The sequence below is a fragment of the Larus michahellis genome, chromosome 11 (assembly GCF_964199755.1).
Source record: "Larus michahellis chromosome 11, bLarMic1.1, whole genome shotgun sequence".
Classification (NCBI taxonomy): Eukaryota; Metazoa; Chordata; class Aves; order Charadriiformes; family Laridae; genus Larus; species Larus michahellis.
In genome coordinates, this window is record NC_133906.1 from 5,722,386 (window position 1) to 5,742,156 (window position 19,771).

At 42.8% G+C, this 19,771-nt stretch overlaps 1 protein-coding gene across 4 annotated transcripts in view; it reads left to right on the forward strand.

Moving 5' to 3' along the window:
* LOC141750055 (rho GTPase-activating protein 7-like) overlaps window positions 1-19,771 on the forward strand; it is a 59,478-nt gene that overhangs the window by 19,804 nt on the left and 19,903 nt on the right. For 2 of the 4 annotated variants that reach the window (XM_074604534.1, XM_074604535.1), the window contains exons 1-5: window positions 14,142-14,472; window positions 15,591-15,739; window positions 15,981-16,052; window positions 17,582-17,663; window positions 19,078-19,141. In XM_074604534.1, the coding sequence (XP_074460635.1) occupies window positions 15,682-15,739; window positions 15,981-16,052; window positions 17,582-17,663; window positions 19,078-19,141 (276 nt within the window). In that variant the 5' untranslated portion in view covers window positions 14,142-14,472; window positions 15,591-15,681. Of the gene's footprint in view, window positions 1-13,153; window positions 14,473-15,590; window positions 15,740-15,980; window positions 16,053-17,581; window positions 17,664-19,077; window positions 19,142-19,771 lie in introns of those variants that run through there. The other 2 variants (XM_074604537.1, XM_074604536.1) reach the window with 2 other exon arrangements.

Consider the following 19,771-nt stretch of genomic DNA (forward strand, 5'->3'; position numbering starts at 1 on the left):
TATATTAAATATTTATTTTATGAGCTTTGAAATATTCATAAAATGTTATAAAAGCTGCTGTCCTATGTGAAGTGTATTCTCTTCTTTCAGTAAACGATTGCCATGTAGAGATTAAAATGAGCTACGAGGCATTGCTCAGATACATTATAGTCCGTTAAAGAGGCTGAGCCTACTGTCACATTTGAATCCAGTTTTATATTGCTTTAAGTCGATTTGACACCCATTCCAGACCTAATGTAAGAATGAAATCTGTGATTAGAGCACCACTGTCGTCTTTCCAAGGTCGTCCCACTTTCTAAAGGAAATTATTTTTGAAACATTCAGAATATTGACCTGTTTCTTGGCCCTTGTCGCAATCCACATAATGGCTGCGACGGGAGATCCTCTGTAGTTACCTGTCTAGACAGTACAGTTTGTCCATTTGGAAAACAGGTTTAAAAGTTAGTACTGCAATATTACACTTTGCCTTTCTGATTCGTGGTCTCTTCCTGCCCCCCCCCCCCCCCCCCCCGCCCAGCATTGGTTGCTTTATTCCTTTTCCCTTCGACATCTCATTTAAAGTGCCAAAGTGAAAAACTAAAATGAGTCTCAGCTTCTCTGAGGTCCTGATACAAGCTGTTCTGCTTCTCAGATGAAAATGCTACGTCTACTGATGGGATTTTTCGAGGCTATTTATTGAAGTCTTTTGGCTATTATTTCTCCCAAATTGCATTTTCAGGAGTTTACTGTAGGCCTAACATTAGTAATTCAAATGAAAAGTTGAAGTATATGTCACAGAAAAGAGTGCACAGAAAAAAAAAAAAACCCACAGAAAAAGAATTGTGGTGTTTTCTAGAAAGTTCTCAAAGATTTCAAAGAATTATCTGTTGATGATAAATTTGAGTTGGGAAAACAGCAAATGAAATAAATTATATCATAAAATCAGTCCATAAGCTAGAATGATAGATTTGGCTCAAATTAACGTCCGCACTTTTTTCCTTCTCTCTTGTTGACACATTCTTGGAAATAGATTTGTAAACACTCATCAAATATCTTTGGAAATAGTTTCAGCCTATGAGGGGAATGCAAACTGCTCGAAGTTACTGTGATACTAGTTGTTCATACTGAACAGCAGATTTGCTAGTCGTATGTAACATCTATTGGTTCCCAGTTATTCATCTGAGCAAAATTATGGTTTCACAAATGCTTGCCAATAATGAAACGAGGACGTGCATGTGGACAAACCAAACTATTGTGGAGAATTCAAGTAAGTATTTGCTAAATCGGTTTAATCAGTATTCTGTCAAAACCTCATTACTTTTGAGATTTTGCTATTCTAATCAGCAATTTCACCAATAGATTATAGAGATTTCCAAAGTTTACATATTCTAGTGCGTCTTATTCATTTCAGCTGTTGTACCTAGCTCTCTTGGCATAAAACACTACGTGTTCTTTTGCATCACAGTGCTCACGTTGATGGCAATGCCACATAGATGGTAAAAACACTGGACCACCAGTTCCCAAATACTGAAATTCAGATGTCTTTAATTCTGTGACTTTTTTTTTAGCTCAAAAGCAGGAAGTTCTTGGAAAAACTCACAAGCAAACCTTTTCTCAGGAGATTTCCAACCAAGCAGATCTGACCGCAAGCACAGATAAGCTTGGGATAGTCTTTGATCTAGTATGGCACTTGCTTATCGCCGCTTCCTGAGCTGTTAAGACATACTGTCTTTTCCTGTGTAAAATCAATCTGCTAAAATTAGGAATACTGGCTTTGGCTGATTGGCAAAAAATTCACCTGTCCAGCTGCTTTGATTTGTGGCTGGAATGAGCATCCACTGGATCTTTGAGGAATCCTCTGTCCAGTGGCTTTGTTCAACAGCTTAGATACAATGAAGACAGGAAGAGAAACAAGCACAAGGGACTATTCTGCTCTTCTGGTCAAGCTGGAAACCGCCGGGGTTTTTTATGCTGTTTTTCAAGAATGATGACTGAAAGGGGATCCAGAGTTTGGATACAGATCCTGTTCAACTTGGTTCACAGCAATATCACAGCAAGGTCTGAATGCCGGAGGGAAGGACCTGTCTCTCTGTCCATCTGTATGTTCCACCACCCGCTTCACAAGGAATGGTGGCACACTGCAATGTCTTGAGGAGGTTTCATCTGTGACGCTGTTTCCCTGCGTACCAAGCCCAAAGCCTGGCGCAGTGGTGGTGCTGCATCCGAAGGGTTCGCATCCACGCAAAACCTCTGCGGCGTCGGTGTGGAGGCCCCTGGGAGGAGCCGGTGGGCGGATAGATTCCAGAATCACTTCAGAAAACATGGGACACGGCTGACTATGGACTGCATCTCAGATTTGAGACAAAGATGAGCTGTTTCTTTCCCTAACTCCTTCCTCCACGTAAAATTTAAATGTTGAGCAGTGGCAGCTGAGTCCTATATTGAACTCCATCTGGTTCACCAGGAGCTCTCTCAGTTAAGTACCATTTATACTGGAGTGTGTATATTAGGCGATCAAAGCGAATTTTATAATCTGGGCAGGAATGAGCACTTGCTGCTGGATTTTCTTCCCCTCCTTTTTTTCGGAAACTCGTGCCTGGTGGACTCAAATTCATAACCAGCACAACCAATTTTCAGAAGCAGTGGGTCGCGCCAGGGAAATACAACAATCCCCACCTCCGTTCCGAACTGGCGTGCCCCGGTACCTGGCAAATCCCTCATCGCCACCTCCACGTCGGCGTCCCATCAGGCTCACCTGCCAGCAGCAGATGATGTATCCAAGGAGGCAGTCGGCAGTGGGCAGAGGGGCGGTGAAAGAAGGCTCTGTGAATCAAAGCTAATTGCAGTCTGTTGACTTCTTATGTGGGAAGAGTTGAAAGAAGATAATTTTTCCATACAATTCCACACGTATTAAGTAGAGGAACTTCATATATTTCTTGACATTTTGTCTCCTCCCATGGGATCCTCTGGCTCTCCCCTTTTAAGTAACGTCTTTGGCAAGGACGGCCACTGTCTAAGGCAGGACACTGTGTTCAGTGCCTGAGCAGGACCTGGCGCACATTGCCAAGGCTATGCCGTGGCTTGCTCTGTTGGGTTTGTTTCTCACATGAAATCCCTCTAGGGTTCCCTTCTAGGGAACATGTTATTGCTTCAAAGATTTACGAGGGAGAGCAGCAGATACCAGCCTGATTGCTTTGCTGGGGAAAGCATTTTGTGAAATAATACTGCTTTGAGCAAAAACCGGGCATTAATGACAGTAAATCTGTATGGGCCTATGTATAGTGCACGTGAAAAGAGTTAAGAGTCATCTATTCCCAAATATCTCAGGTCCAAATATAAAGAAATGTGACATAAAAGCTTTCTCAGAACCATTTCAGCAGTTTATTCATTTCCTTCTCTAGCTGGAGTGTAAATAAACCAAGCACAAGTATTCTTATGATTCTAGAAACGCACTTTAATAACAGAGATGGCAAAACCTTTCAGAGACGATACTTTACTGGGAGTAGAAAAAGTAAGAAATTACAAGCAACAACCATATTCTTTTCTGTAAGCTATGCAAAATAATTTTTTTTAAGCTTCAACAGCTAGAAGTTGGTGTTAATTTGAATTCAGTATGCTTTGAAATCAATTCTGTTTATCCAAAACATTGACTAAATTTTGGTAGAAAGAACTGAAATTAAGGTTGCATCATCAGGTAGTTGAAGGCTTTCCATCCGCAGAGACTTCTGCCTGTGAGGACGGGTTTTGTGGAGCTGTGCTCCTCAAGTGTCCAGGTCAGTACTCTGCAGCGTTAATGCTTTTACGTGGAGACTTCAGAAGTGTTGGTGGCCCTGCCTTTAGTGTCACCTTTGCCTTTGTGATTGGCTCTTGAAATAGGAGAAAAAGATAAGGGATTGAGAAAATCAAAGCGTTTACTCTGCTCGTTTTTCTCGGTTGGCAGGGGGTCAGAGCTGCAATTTTGCTCTGGGTACCCTGTTCTCTGCACCACGCGGTTAAACTCCTCTGTGCACTGCTGCCAGGTGGGAGGGTTTGACACGGACATACATCCCTGGAGGGAAGACTCCTCAGGGAACTCCATGCGCCCACTACAAGCACATTTCTCCCAAGCTTTCTCAAGTTAAATGTTCTTGGTGTATCTACGAAACAAGATGTTACGTTCTTTGTTGCTACCTTCTCTTACCCACATTTTAGGAACTTCACTAGTTCTGGAAGAATTCTTCAATTTGTTTAGTCTAACCATAAAAGTTTCTTGAGAAAATCCCTGGAATTCATTGTGATAGCATCGTGTTTTCCTCTTTAAAGAATGCTTGACTTTTAACAACAGAAGACAAAAGCTAAGTTCCAGCTTGAGATTTGACCTGCTGTAATGAGACGCAAATTGCACAATTTTAGTGGAAATGGGGGCACAGGGATTTAAGGGAGTGAAGATCAACCCAAGTCATGGTCACCTGCTGGACAAAGCAACACTCCATGCTGTTTTCCAGGATCAGCAGTTCCACAATATTTCCTTTCATAACAACATGGAGTAGATGTGGTTATTGTAGCAGCAGGTAAACAGCCGTATAAAAGGACCAACTTATTCTAAGGGCTACAGGAATAACAAAGATGATTTACCTTTCCCTTTAAAAAAAAAGAGTTTGTGTTTTATTCTGTCTTAGTTGAGGTATCTGATAATAGGAGGGGAATTCTCCCGGGCTTTTATTTTGCAGGGATTTCTAATAGAGGTAGGGGTACGTTTCCTACCGCTGTAGGTTGTTGTGACCTAATTGTTGAAGGCTGAGTTTAGAAAGGAAGAAATAAAAGTGACAAGTAATGGTTACCTGACCTTGTCCTGGACCAAAATCCATAGCAGGAGTATCTCTAGATTCCAGGTCTGTGTTTCCTAGGTGAGCTTGGAAATGCGAGAGCTTTATCTGCTGCAGGTTTCACTGGAAGGTCCCGGTGAAAGCAGCCAAGCAAAGTTCATTGGGAGATGCAGAAAATGCTATGAAAACTATTTAAAAAATGTGAATCATGTTTTAAGATTCTGATGGTGAATACTGAAAAAAAAAACCCACTCAGGTCTGAGCGGTTTTGAATGACAACAGCCCGAACAAGCCATGGGGATGTGTTTGCTATAATCCAACAGCTTTTTGACTGACTTGGAGCCACACCATTTTATCTTACTTTTTGGGGGAAAAAAAAATCTACTGTCAGTTTCAGGGTGCCATTGCATGTGCTTGTTTTCTCATATTTCTGTTCTCACGCAGACAGCAAGGCCAGAATGATAACTAGATGCTACTTTTCTAATACAATGGGTTAATGTTTTGTCTTCGTCTCAACAACACTTTAGTGTAGCCAAAAAATCTGGCTTTAACAATATTGTTCCCCTCTTTTTAAGCAAGGTTAAAGACTTTATTCAGCTTACTCTTGTCACAGGAGAAGAAAAATAGTCACGCAGTCCAGGTTTTCGCTCGTACATCTTTGCTCCCTGAACTACACATCCCAGCAGTTTGTCTAATCTGCCTTGCGTCATAGATGATAAAGTTTCAGTCTTCGTCCTTGGGAAAATACTCTTCAATCAATGGATTTCCTTGTCAGGAAGTTTTTGGGTTTGTTAACCTGTTTTTTTCCTAATTTTATCTGATTATTTCCCATTTCAAATCCTTTTCTATCAAGCTGATTAATTTTCTTCTTTATAACGGACAATTCTTCCCCACTACCTTTAATATTCATCTCTTTTAACTCTGTCTTGATGTATTGCCTGTGTTTTGCTCTGCATTTTTCCTCCCAGTTGGTCTAACTCCTTAATTAATCATGCAGCTTTTCTCTGAACGACTTGTTTCCATAGAAATACCTTTCTTGATGCCTGCTAGTAGAGTCACAGCTGAAGTTATACTTTTTGATCTCCTGCGTTAACTCAAGATCCTCAGCAAGGAAAATGGAAAATGATTACTTTGGGATCTTACTAAGAGAAAGTCAGAAATGAAATTCCTCTCAGCTTTGATTCCTGAAAAGTGTTTGTTGCGGGCGGCAGTGCAAGGGGGCGGTGGGAAGAAAGGAGTGAGGTGATCTCTGGTGAATGGATTTGCATGGGAAATATTCCAGTGACACCAGAATGAAGATATGCAGGAAGCCTGGCTGTAATGCGAGGTGACTCCATTGCTTGGCACGGTGCCTGTCTGAAAGAACTTCAGTGACTTGGGGGGTTTGTGCAGTTTTGGTTAAGTACGAGTGAGGGATTTACAAGTGGCAGGCTCATTTTTGAAAACGATGAATTTTGTTCATGCAGTATTTTTTGAAGTTGTTTTAAAGGACCGTCTCTGGGATTATCTTTCACCATGTTTGAGCAAGCTTGGTGTCTAAGGAAGGTGGGATGTAACGGGTTTGGAGATGCTGTGTACAGAATCCCTGACCTACGGCGGGGCTGATGGCTGGGCTTTGGTGAAGCTGCATCAGCTTGTCATGCGACACATCGGAAAGGTTCAGGAGAGGCTTCGGTAAGGGTAAGTGGTTTCAGAAAAGAGGAAATCATGCACTGATGACCACTGGGGGAAGAGATCCCATTTTCCAGGCTTCAGTCCCAACAACGGCGTGTGAGCTTTGGGGCTGTAGTAATGTTGCAGGGTGGCCCTTGGTGAGCTGCGCAGCGGGAACGGAAAAGCCCAGGTGAGCGGGGAATGGATTTTCTTGTCATCTTTCCCTCTGGTGTGGGAACCTCCATCGGTAGCCCCACAAGTCTATGGCCAGGTTTGGCACACTGTGGAAATACCCAAATGCCTCTTCTGAAACTGAGACATTGTTATTCCAGACACCCCTGTGAAAACAGATATATCGTACTTCAGATATAGGTGCTGAGGATCAGCTTCTGCAGAGCGTAAACTTACTGTCTGTGGGCTGGACGTCCTCTAGTCTGAGGCTGATGGAAGGATCCCCCAGGTTCATTGCAGTATGGGATGGATAAAATGATCAAGAGAGGGGAATGTGATTCCTCACTGAAAAGCCTTCAGAAATTCTTCACTTAATGCTGTGTCATCCTGAAGTTGTCCCCCCATAAGATCTTCTGTAGGCTTTTTCTTGATCAGTTACCCACTCAACACTAGGAAGCTTGCCATAAGTTTATTGTTAAAGTAACTTAACTACCTAAAAGAGAGATAAAATGAGCATTTTAGGGCTATGAGGTGTCATCTCATGGCAAATGCCCAAAGGAAAATGAGAGTCAGGAAGAGAAACGGCGTGGTTTAGCTCAAGCATTTCTGTCATATGGAAGCAGTCTACTGATGTTATCCCCAGATTTAAATTACACGTTCTGCCTTCCCAACCCAAGCACATAGCTGAGAATTTAATCAGTGCAGGGTGTGTACGTTTTAGATTGCTTTGGGTGGGTCTGGCAAAAAAGGCATTTTCTTAGTTAATCACAGCTAGACCCCATATATCACACTGCCTTCATTTCATTTATATTGTATAGCCCAGTGCCGATATCAAACATCCTTTTTGTTGGGCTGCTCAAATTGCCAGTTTAGGAAACAATTGCATGAAAAATAAATCATAAGTCTGTGCAAATTTTGCATTTGATTGCTATATGGAAAACTAATCTGATGCTAATGAAACACCTATAAATTTCAATTTCATTGGGGTATAATGAACCCACATGAGATTGGGGTAAATGAAATGAAGAGAACAACGCATGACTTCACTTCTTAAATCTTCATTTAAATAAAAGAAAAGTGACACAACCCAGAAGAATTCTTGTTTTAAATAGAAAATTTTTGCTTATCCACTGCATTCAATCTCCTTTTTTTTTTTTCTGATGTGTTTTAAGTTCCAAACTGTAAGAGCCTAAACATCACAAGAATTTTTTTACCAAAATTTAGAGCCTGACCTGTTTATCTGGAGTAGTTCATAGAGTTTGAATTATCTTTTGGCCTCTGTAAATTAACACAGCATCCCATCCTTATGCCTGCCCTATAGAACTGTAATGACTAACAGGCCAGCGGCTATGAAGATATTAGTGATTTAAAGTTAAGTCCCAGGGAAATAATTTTACGTGTTTTAGCACTTTCAATATGTTCTTCAAAGACCAGCCTCCATGACACTCTGTACCTTGTTGAGTGTCCCCGCAAGATGGTTGTTCAGGTTGTAAACGCTGATCATGTATTTTTATTAGAAATCTATAAGCTCATCTTGGCTTAAGAATCACATCAAAAGGTTTTCTTTTTTCTCTTTAAAGTTAATGTGACAAAATACATCATCTACAGCTTTTTGGAGGAGGGGGCTATTTTGGGTCAGAGCAGTTAATCAGTGTCATTAAAAGCAGAAAATAAAATCATAGCAGTGATGAACTACAGTACACGCAGAGAAATGTAGTTAGTTGCAAAGGTCACAACGCATGCTGATGTTTTTAGCACACAGATCCATTGCTCAACTGCAAAAATGAATTTTTCAGACCACAAACTGGTTTTTGTCTAGACTAGGTCTATAGAAGCAAAATAAAAGTAAAGGTTCTGTCTGTTCCGTGAAAACTGTTGTGGCAAGGGACCTAATTGCAACACAATAACCGCACCGCGTGGCCGGGTCCCAGCTCCCCTTCTGTCCCCCCCGAAGTCAAGAAGAAGACGAAGTCTCCTGCCAGGCACAGCTTCTCCTCGGCAGGACGCTGCCTCAGTCCTAGGTTTTCCTGCGCAGGGTAACAGCGACGCCACTTGAGGTATTCATTAGGAAGGAAAATATTAAACAGTAGCAAATTTTGTAAAAAAGGGTGTAATCCATCAGAATGGATTTTGAGCCCGGTGGGTCGGGGGTGGTGGGGCTGGGCTGTGGGGCTTTTCTTTGGGGCAGGGGGTTGGGGTGTTGCCGGCCGGGTCTGTGGGCAGGAGGAGAGGCTGGGAGCATTGGGCTCAGCCGGCTGCCCCGCGGCACGTACATCCTCGGGCAAGGATTCAGGTGGGTGCTGCAGAGACCTCCCGTTCCTCTCCGACAGTGCTACTTTAGTAAGTGTTCAAGGCCGGGTTGGACGGGCCTTTGAGCAGCCTGGGCTGGTGGGAGGTGTCCCTGCCCAGGGCAGGGGGTGGCACTGGCTGGGCTTTAAGGTCCCTTCCACCTCTAACTGTTCTACGATTAGTGTATGACCATAGTTCCTCGGCTGCGTACACTTTGGGTTGTGCTCTTCTAGTGGCTGCTGCTTTTGCTCCATAGTTGGATGCATTTAGGAAATGCTCAGCAGATTTTCTGACTTCACAGCCTATCTTGGAATATCAGCACATTTTATTACATTGACCAAGTAAGCTTTATTATATTGACCTGGACTCAACAGCTGTAAGCAGGGTCAGCACAGCATACCCTTGAAATAAAATTGCTTACTGGCCAATCTCTGTTGGATTAAGTAGTTCCTAACATGTAGGTTGAAGTTATATCATGTGGAGTGGTATTATCGGCATTTTGGAAAACTTAGTGCTGCATGATGAAAGCACACAGACAATGCGCTTGTTTTGGGTTTTGTTACTTCTGTGCTACAGGTTTATTGATATTGGCTCTAATCGACGCAAGCAATTACCCTTCCTGTTACAGTTCCTCTCAGGAATTTTACATCAAATATTTCTCAATCGTGTACAAGGGTCCTGTAGAAAAACAGCCAGAAGGAGCTTCTGCGTCAGAGAAATGTTGTATCTGCTCCTGCTTTACAGCCAGCAGGACCGAAGCACGGAGCAGCAACACATCTGGGATTAGACTGCAGGGAGCTAAATCCCTTGTCTCTTGCCCCATTTAATTGAATAAGAATTTTCAAGTGTGGATTTGGAAATTAGAGAGTTACACTCTCATTTCTCCTAAAGTCGACAGGAGTTAGATACCTAATTCCTTTGAGCCCATTGAAATTCTTGTAAAGCAAACGCTACCTTCTCTAACTTACGTAGAAGCAATTAAAAGATTAGTCAACACTGACAAGCTAGTTAATGTGGTCTGCAAAGAAAATGCCTTTAAACTTGTCTAGGTCCCAGTAACTGACGTGGGAGGCTAATGACAAGGACGCCAGTGAAGATCCTAATGTCACTTTGAGCGTCCTAGTAATCAGCTTGGGAAGCTAATGCCAAGGGGCTGGATAAAGATGCAATTAAGGTTGCCACAAAGTACTGGGATGCATTGCAGTTCCCAGCTGTGATAACTGAAGAGTTGGCTGTGGTTCCGAAACACCAGCACAATAGTAAAGCAGGAAGGAGAGGACAAATATTTCAGCCTTTTCCTTTTCCAGACATTTATATTCACTATCTGCATGGACCCTAAATCATCCTGGAAAAATTCCAAGCAATTCCAAGCATGTTTCCACTTATTGATGATCCATCTCAGCTTTTGGAGAGTTTGAGAGTTTCACGTGTCCCTGGCTGCTTACCCTGGTCGGTGCAAACACCCTGCTTTGAAAGCATCGCACTTGAGCCTTCAACATGGGTCAGACAACATGTTCAGACACTCGCTTTATAGTAAGAGGAGATAACTTAAGAAAGAAAAAAGTTATTGGAAATCCTGTCGCAAATATAATGCGGTTCTGAACATCCTCAGGAGACCATAGTTCTAGAGCAGCAAATGCATTTTTCGTGGAGCGTGTATAAAATGAAATACCTCATTAGCAGCTTTAAGTCATGGGGAAGTAATGTATATTTTTATAACCCCGGGAAGATACACAGACCAGAAAGATGCAACGGGAAACTTGTAATTTTATCTCCAAATGGACCCTGAAAAAGCCATGCCGCCTCCACTACTGCCAGCACGACCAGTAGTGACAGCATCTGAGTCACTGCGTAAAGGACTTGCCAGCTCCCAGCTGACGGCTCGGGAGCTGTAGGAGAAATGCACTGCAGAGCTCCACCACTGCTGGATGGCTCCAGCGCCAGGGGAGGCTGGGGGGGATGGGAGTTGTTGGGGATGAGAGGTGACGAGAGCGACGTCTCGCTGCGCTGGAGCGGTCGGCTGTGCTGTGCCACATCAAGCAGGTTTCCAGGTGGGGGCTGTGGGCTTGTCTGTTGCTGTTGTAGGAGGATTAGCGCCATGTGGAGGGGAAAAAAAATCTTCCTATGTAATGACAGAGACTGGGACAGAACAAAATTATTTGGATTTTTTTTTTTTTCCCGTTTCCTTCCGGATTGGTGTAATATGTAGTCAAGGTCAAGAGCTCTGTTCCCCTGTCCGCACTCACATGCCGTGGGGAGGGGAGGCTGTGTTGTGTCTCCTAGCCGGGCGTGCTGGGAAAATCCATTCCTTTTGTCAAGCGCTGCTCTTGCATCCTGCGGAGAGGTGGACAGGGAGGGTCCAGGTGTAACTAATGTAGAGGTGCTGCAAACAGGAAGAAAACCTCTCAAAAACCCCTGTTTGCTCACTGGCATGGTTTTGCATGATTCAGACTTAAACACAAAACCCTTTAATAAATTACGACCCGATCGCCATGCGATTCTTAACCGTCAAAACTGGAAAACTATGTTGTATGAAGATAGAAGTAAAAGTAATGCATCTACCATGATTTTTAAAAATATTCTGAAGAGTTACTTAGAAATAGGAGAGCTAGAATGAGACGCCTCTGTGGAAAACGATACGTTTAGGCTAAGGTTTCATACTATGCTGAGCTGCCCAAAGGGTGGCCAGCCACTGGTGGCCGGTTGCATGTTGCCATGCCTCTCCTTTCATGTCCCCACCGCTGCCCTGCTCTTGCAACCGGTGCTCATTGGAATGCGTGGTAGCCATCTCGGAAAGCTAAAGCATCGCAAATCATGCGCAAAAAAGTGAATCGCGTCCTGTCGGTTTGGCCGGCCAGGCCTGCTGGCGGAGGCTCAGTATCAGTGGAAGGAGGGATGGGAGCACGCAGGCAGGGGAAGAGAAAGAAACGGGACTTTGGCAGCACATCTGGGCAACTGAAAAGTCACGCTGCATCCTGAGAATAAGGGTCTCCCTGCTAATGCTTTGCAGCAGAAATTTGTATCCTCCCCTTTTAGTTAGAGCAAGTGTTTTTTTAAAAAATTGAAGGACAATTTGACACACTTTTTTTAGTTGAAGTTTGAGATCATCGTGTAGACAGGCTGACTGGCCTGTTTCATAGACAGCTTCTCGGTGGTTTCGGTTGCTTGTTGTTCATAAAGTGCTTCTTCTTGTGAGGAAGACACCTCAGAGGGAATGTCTAAATGTCAGCACAGTTGTCATTAGTCCAAGCATTCCTGTTAACACTGATGTTCATTCTGATAGGGATTTGATACGCGTTGTAGCATCTGCTTTCTAAGTACTTGATGAGTCTGGGTTTGCTCTCCAGCCTGCAAACAGGACAGTGCTCAGATAGGGGAACGTGGTTTTTCAGGTCTTAAGCCCAAGTGGATGAAGGAGAGGAGGTGTTAGCTGGCCTGATGTAGCTCCTGGGGCTCTGGGGAGAACAGGGAGCACAGAATGGCACCAGAGTGGAGAAAAAGGAGCAGCAGCGTGGAGGGCGAGGTTTGCTGGGGTCTCTGGGACAGGCAGGCTGGGGCACAGCCGTGGTTTTGAATGCTGTTTTCAGTGGGACTGGACTGAATCATCTTCAGCACAGAACAGAGCTGCATAACGTAGTGCAGCCGTAGGATGGCACAGCGTGTTGTTTCCCGTAAACATCTGGTGGTAACCTACCACCCATAGCCCATGGGGAAACAGCTGCCTTGGCATGGATATTTTGCTGGCAGCCCCTACTCCAAGGTAGCGCACTAAGCTTTGGAGGAAATGGTATTTTTTTTTTCATCTGCTCAATTATGAAATCAGTTCCTGAGAAGGAGGTGACAGGTTTGTGTTGCTCTGCCATTTCTGTTGTGCGGGTAGTGCCCAAAAGCTCTGTTAAAATATTGTCGTCCTCTTGTATGTGACATCTAGGTCACAGGCAGAGATGCTGCAATTGCAGTAGTATTTGGGGGTGCTGCTCCATACCGGCTTTCCGAAGGCTCCCCCAGTGTCAGTCTCTATTCTGGAAGGGCTAACCTCTCCAACAAGCATCTGAGCAGCTATTCTAACATCAGGAAGAACTAAGCAATTGCTATCAGCTTGTGTTTATTAGTACATCTATTTTAAAAGTTGGTCGGTAAACCTGGAAGATTCTTTTGTAGTGACGGTGTGACTGCAGAAATGGGAAAGCGCATTCTAAGCCGTCAGTAGGGCTGGCTGGGAAGGTGCATCCCGTCATTGCGTGGCGAGGCAGAGCAGACGGGCCGCGAAGCCAAGCCAGGATCAGAAGTTAGGGATGGGTCTTCTGCACAAATGGTTTGTCTATTGTATTTGTCTTGCCAAAAAAATAGTGTAAGGGTCCTCTCAATAGCCCCAAAAAATCTTCAGGAACATTGCATCTGCTTTTCCTGAGGGAATCTTAGGTAGGAAACCGAAGTTTGGCAGCTTTTAAATGCATGCCTTAAAGCATCATGCACGTTGCCAGCACTGTGGTCATTACTTTAGGTTGTTACAAGGTGGGTACGTTAACATAGCCGTTAATGCTACTCCTGATTATTGCTCTTTTACATCTCTGTGACTTTTATTCCCAGAGCTGTAGAACTCTCTGGGGTCCCTGTCGGAGAGCACTGCTAGGGCGCTTCAGCTGTATTCTGACATGACTATCAAACACCTTTTCACTTGTCCTTCAGGCTGCATGTGCCATAAAAGCAAAGTAGGCTCGCACATCTGTACTGAGTGCGGCCCCATGGAGAGCAGTTATTTCCTTTTGAGCAATTATTTCTTATTTCCTTTTTATTTCCTCCTCTCCTATCGATCATTATAATTGTAATACAGGTTGGTCTGGGGATTTCATTAGAGTAAAATTCTTAGGCATCCATTATCCGTTTATGATTTCAATTTCCAGTAGGATTGGGAGGAGGCAGCTTAGGTGTCCCTGAAATATTGCTGTATCAGTAGCACCCTTTTAGTAGTTACTTTAGCAATGAATTAATTGCAGTAAATCTAATGGCAAATAATTGTAGACATGCAGGCGAAGAACTTTTTAGTGCTTCACGTGTTGTCCCCTAACACAGCAGTGGCGTTGCAAAGTGGGACTGTGCAAAGGTATGTTAAAAGCGCTGAAGATTTACATTAGCAAAGAAAATTGCCCCAGCTCCCGCATCCTTGTCCCGTGGAGGAGGCCACCTCTTAAGTGTGAGAACGCCATTGTATTTTCAGTCATATTCATTGAAAATCTTTTCTAGCCTGTTCTTATTGGCATCGCTGGTCACAGCTTGGTTTGCTCTAAAAATAAAGTTGTACTTTCAACGTGTTGGGAACTGGGGAAGCTGCGACACGTACCCCGTCGCCCTCCTGTGCGGGCTCAGGAACGCCGTGCACAGGCTCGAGTTGACCAGTTTAAAGTGAGTTCTGGAAGGAGAACAGCTGCGGTTTCGCCATCGCTGAGCTGGCTGAGTGAGTCTACTGGGTTTTTCAAAGTGCGAATCCCTTGGTCTTTGTGAAGACTTTTAGTGTGAGATTGGTCACCCTCCTGGCTCTTTTCTACAGACTTTTTTTTCTTTCCTACTTTGCTCGGTGAGTACAATGCTTGTGTTTTATCAGTCCCCTGTCTTGGTATTCAGAAACTGCTGTGTTATGATAAAGATTACGATAAATTATGGCACTGACTGTAGTAATAAATGTAGGCGTAGTGTATATAGGCTATTGTGTAAGAAATTAGTTTCTGTTCTGCAGTTTGGGGGGAAAAAAAAGGAGCCATGCATCTGTTTTATGTAGAAACACCCTTATCATCCTGTGGTATCGCTTTGTTCTCAGATGAAAAAGCCACAGAGTTTTGTGCAGAAAAGCCTTTGTTATGGATGGCATTGTCCAAATGACTCAAGTGATAATGGAAATAATTTAAAGTTTAGAAGTAGAATAATATAATCGTGGAAGTTCTGTAAGTTTCTGATGAGTTTCCTCAGTCGGTTGCCCCGATGACTTACAACTGAGAAGTGAGAGCAAAGGAAGCAGTGAATTTGGATAGGTTTGGAAGCGCCTTGGGATGCTAATCTTTGAGTGTATGTGTAAAGAAAATAGTTTTAAGAAAGAGGTGTGTTCCCCTTGCCTGTTCCACGCTCCATTTTAAGGCACTTTAAAAAAGTTTCTATCATCTACTGAGCGTGCTTGATTTTAAGGTACTGTTAAAAAATTTTTTTCAAAGTAATCTGCGCCTTTTGGTTGGTGTCTGTTGTAACGTGTGCTGGAGTGCACGCGGACACGCACAAAAGTGTAGCATGGGGATCCTCTCCTCTTCCACAGACCCAGTAATTTCTAGTATTTGCCGAGTTTAGAGCCTGCTGGCACGTACTCACGCTAAACATGTTTATGTTTTTGAGGCATCTGGTGAGTGTTGTGTGATTCTGTGAAGTTATATGCTGCTCCTGCTCCGGTGGGAATGTTACAGTGTTGGCCATAGGGCTTTATGAATTGTCACAAAACGAGCTGTTAATTCTTGACATCTGCTGTGCTGCAGTGACTGCCAAGTTGCGTGGGTAGTTGGCAAGGAAATAAATATTGATAGAGCCTAGCAACAGGTACTCCGGAGAACTCTTGTTCTGGGAATGCTTAGGCTGTGTCCAGTGTTATTAATGTTGTGATAGCATTTAAAGTTTATTTATAGGATTTGTTTGTGTCTTATCACCATGTCTCAGAGCTGGAATGCATGAATGGGCTTTGCTGTGCGAGGGCATAGACATGTGTATCGTACACCCTTCTCTGGTGACTCATTTCGACATATAACAGATGCCTCACTCTCCAAATCTCAGGGGTAGTGGATGTACGCTGATGTACGACACCTCAGGTATGTGCTCATATCTAGACTCTCGTGTGTTCGCTATCTATCCCATGTTGGAGTGGGAGCTACTCCAGAGCTAGGTAAGTGCGTCGGATACAAGAATGCCTCTCTTTTTAGCAATATAGTAGCAAAAAATTCATAAGCAGGATCATCTGAGAATCCACCAGATAAAATTAGCTTGCTTATATTGTGAAAGCACTAGCTCTTGTGAGCGCTGTAATTGAAAAATTTTGTGTTCTCAATGCAGAAATTGAAGCCAGAGAAGCCTGCGACTGGCTGAGAGCTGCCGGTTTTCCCCAGTACGCTCAACTATTTGAAGGTATGATCCCAAAGGCTTGTCAAACAGCTGACACTGAATTCAAATACAATGGTTTACGTAAATAATCTTTCAGAACCTGACACTTTTGATGGAAGCGCTTCCAAATTCTGTGATACCTTCATGAAAACCTGTAGAAAAATAGCAACCTGGTGGGTGCTTTTGCAGAAGCGACACCTTCATTGGGTTACTCAGGAGATTCTGTAAAGGACCAAATCTTTCCTGGTTGATGCTAGACTGTAACACAGTCAAATATCTGCTTTTGTGATTTGCAGTTGCTTATAATTTTCTCAGGCTCTTTTCCTTGGAGTGCCCAGGTGTTTTTCCGACTCACTGATCGCAACCAAAACTCATCTGAGGCTCTCCAGCCCATGGTCTTGAGCAAAACTGTTTTATTGGTGTTTTGAAAAAGAATGTTGGAAAAAGTCATCTTGCAATCGTAAGTTTTTAAAACAGATGCTCAGAGGCAGCCAGCCACAGTCAAACAATGCAATTTCAGCAGGTTTCCATGTTGCTAAAGCTACAAAGAGTGCTTCTTACTTGCGGGGGAGATGTGGATTTGTTGAGAACATGTGTAATTTTCAGACAACACTTGTGCTTAGACCTTAAGCTGTTCTTCTTTAAAATACGTTTATTGTTACAAACATAGAGTGTAACAAAAGCTAATCTAATTTTATGAGAGATTTTTTATCAAAGAACTACATTTAAAAGAACTAACGGTAACTTCTGCCTGCTCTCATTCCCACCTCCCCTGTTCATTGCAAAATTAGAAATCGAAGTCGAGCCATAGAGCCAGATGGAAAAGCTGTAGACTATGAAACATGACAGCTCATGGAGGTGCTTCCCCTTTGACTACGGCACATTTTATGATATGAGCTGTCAGTCTCACAGTTTGTTGGAAATGCATCTTGTCCTGCTTCTGGATAATGAATCCTCTACATTACCTTCTTGTGTATGTGGTCTCCTGACTTGACAGGGTAAATTAAGTTTGAAAAGTAAGCCAAGAAGATACTGATGGATCTCACTGGTTCCCTCGTCTGCAAGGCCAAATCTCGTGAGCTGGAGCGTGGGACTCTTCAGCTGGTGTATCGATTAGCTTCAAGCACAGGGTGGTTTGTCAGGCTCAGTACACCTCCAACGCGCCTGTCACCCGCTGCGCTGTACCTTACCGTCCACAAAAGCTCATGTAAAATACTCCTAGTGTTATACCGTACTTGAAGGCAGAAGTTGCAGAGAACCTGACCAAAGCAAAACTTCAATTTTATATTTCTCGGCTGTAGTACTTAGTCACTGCAAGCTCCTGGAAATGCAGCAAATACTTGTCCACCTGTAACTAATGGCAGCAAGCAGGTACCTACAGTTATTCTCCCACTTGCTCTGAGAACTGATCCTCGCTTACCTGAAGGATGTTTGTGTGAATATATAGCTATAGAAATAGATTTAGATTTATTTCATCTATGATAAATACGTTGCAAAATTCAAAGTCTTTGCGGTTATAACTCAGTTTTCAGATTCAACGTCTTTGTTTACAGATATGCAGTTTCCTATTGATGTAAAAACTGTGAGGAAAGATCATGAATTTTTAGATGGAGATGCGATCGAATCACTATTCAGGTAAACATTAATTATGAATCATCTTTAATACCTCCAGGCTCTGTAGTTATTTGTCATTCATCTTTTCATACCTTAGTTTTTGTCAGAGACTAACAAAGTCCCTGATGCTGCAACTGAAGGAAATCACTTAAGTACATACTTTAGTACCACTGAGGCTGGTTGTTTTATGCACGTAAAGGTAAAGTAAGCACGTGTCTCCATGTCTTCTTCAGCCAAGGTCTCAGTGACGTTACAATAAACATCAAATCTGCCTTGTCTGTGATGTGAAACGTCCACAGGCTGAGGAAGAACAATGGGTTCCTGGCAAGCATATGGTAGCATGACAGTTTGCCCTTGAGAATTGCGTATTGCGGCGTGCAGGGATTTCCTCGGACCAGTGAGCTTCCCCAGAGCTGTTCCACGAGATAAACAGCAAAAAATAGATACGTTTTCTGTTTTGTTTTCCTGAATAGTTTTTTGAGTAAGAAGCAAAGGCCTTGATTTAAAATGCTTATTTTGCCCCAGCTGTTCACAGCACACAAGTGAAACTGCATCGTTGGTGAGAGTCACACTCGTTGCTCTTTGGGCTTGCCCCATGTAAGAGTGCCAGAATAGCCTAGAGGCATTCTTCTTGTTACTGACTGCAGTTTTTGAAGCCTCCTTATTATAAGCTAGTTTAGCAGGTGACGTGAATTCCAGACTATCCATGCCGCTTGGCCGATGCAAGGGACACAATAAGAATTTCTAGCCCCTGAGGTGCTAGAAAGTTCTTCTTCTGGCGAAGTGGTTTGGTCCTTTTCTGTATTGTTGGGTCACCTGGATTCAGATTCTGCTTGTAACGGGAGCACCAACAGGAGCTGTTTGCACAGACATCTCTAATGCACAGCAGATATTAGAGCACTTTGGATATATTTTGTTTCTTGATGTGTGTCTCCCTCTTGATGCCACATATTTTTTGACAGCTAAGTCACTGACTAGTTTGAGGACTTATCGACTCCACTTATTTTAATTAAAATGGTAGATAATAAAGTCCTTCAGTTCTTCAAAGGATACAGGTTAATGTCTTCTTTTCTTTTCTTTTTTTTTTAATTTTTTTTTTAAGAAGTCCACCCAGGGTTTCTTTCATTTTCAAAATCTTAAATCAATATACAGTTTTTCACAGTCATTAAAGCTCATAATATGATTTCAATTAACAGGTTAATTGTGGTCGTCTTCTCTAATTTTAAGATGGCAAAACTGGAACTGTGAACATCACGGGGTTGTTGGTTGGCACTGGTTTTGGCAAAATGTATGGAGAACCTCGAACAGAATGTCAGTCTTTGACACCAATAATGGAGACTCCATGGTAGAAGTTCACAACTACTTTGGTGCACGTCTTTTTCAGGAAATAAAATAGTTTAAATTTAAAACTTCTGTGTTTTTTCTTATACCCTAGACGGTTGAACACATTGAACAAGTGTGCATCAATGAAAGTGGAAATAAGACGTCAGAGGAACCGCGTATGTTTGTAAAATATAGTTAATTTCCTCATTAAAAATGTCTTTAGCTATTATATCAAAAACATGTTTTTAAAAGGTGTATGAATTCTGACCTTTTCTTTTTATCCTCTTCCATCCCGCAAAGCTCTTCCATTTGCATTTTCTGATGAAAAACATAGTGATGGAGATTGAAATTATGTAGTGTTCATTTTGTAACTTTGTAAGGTAGGTTAGGGGTGGGTTTTGAAACAATTTTTTGAAATTACTTTTTAAAAAATAATTTGACACACATCATTACTGTCCAATAGTTGCATCAAGACCCCCACCTCAGCGTGTCGTTTATTGCTTTCCTTAGTAGTTTCACATCTTATTTAAGGTCTGAAAGTAAAACTTCACTCCTATTGACCGAATGAAGGCTAATAAATCAGAATGGACAATCCAAATAGTGTCAGCCAGCGCCCAATGTCCTGCCAGTAGAAGCTGGATAGGTTTTAGCTGTGCCGGCTTTGTCGTGCCCTGCAAAAAACGGCAGTAGATAAAATAGTTATAGCCACATCTTGGCTGATTAACACAAGGATTGTAAAGCCTCTTAGGTACCATGGATTAACTGCAGGACGAGCAAGAAAATAATGTCATCTTTTGGGAAAATGT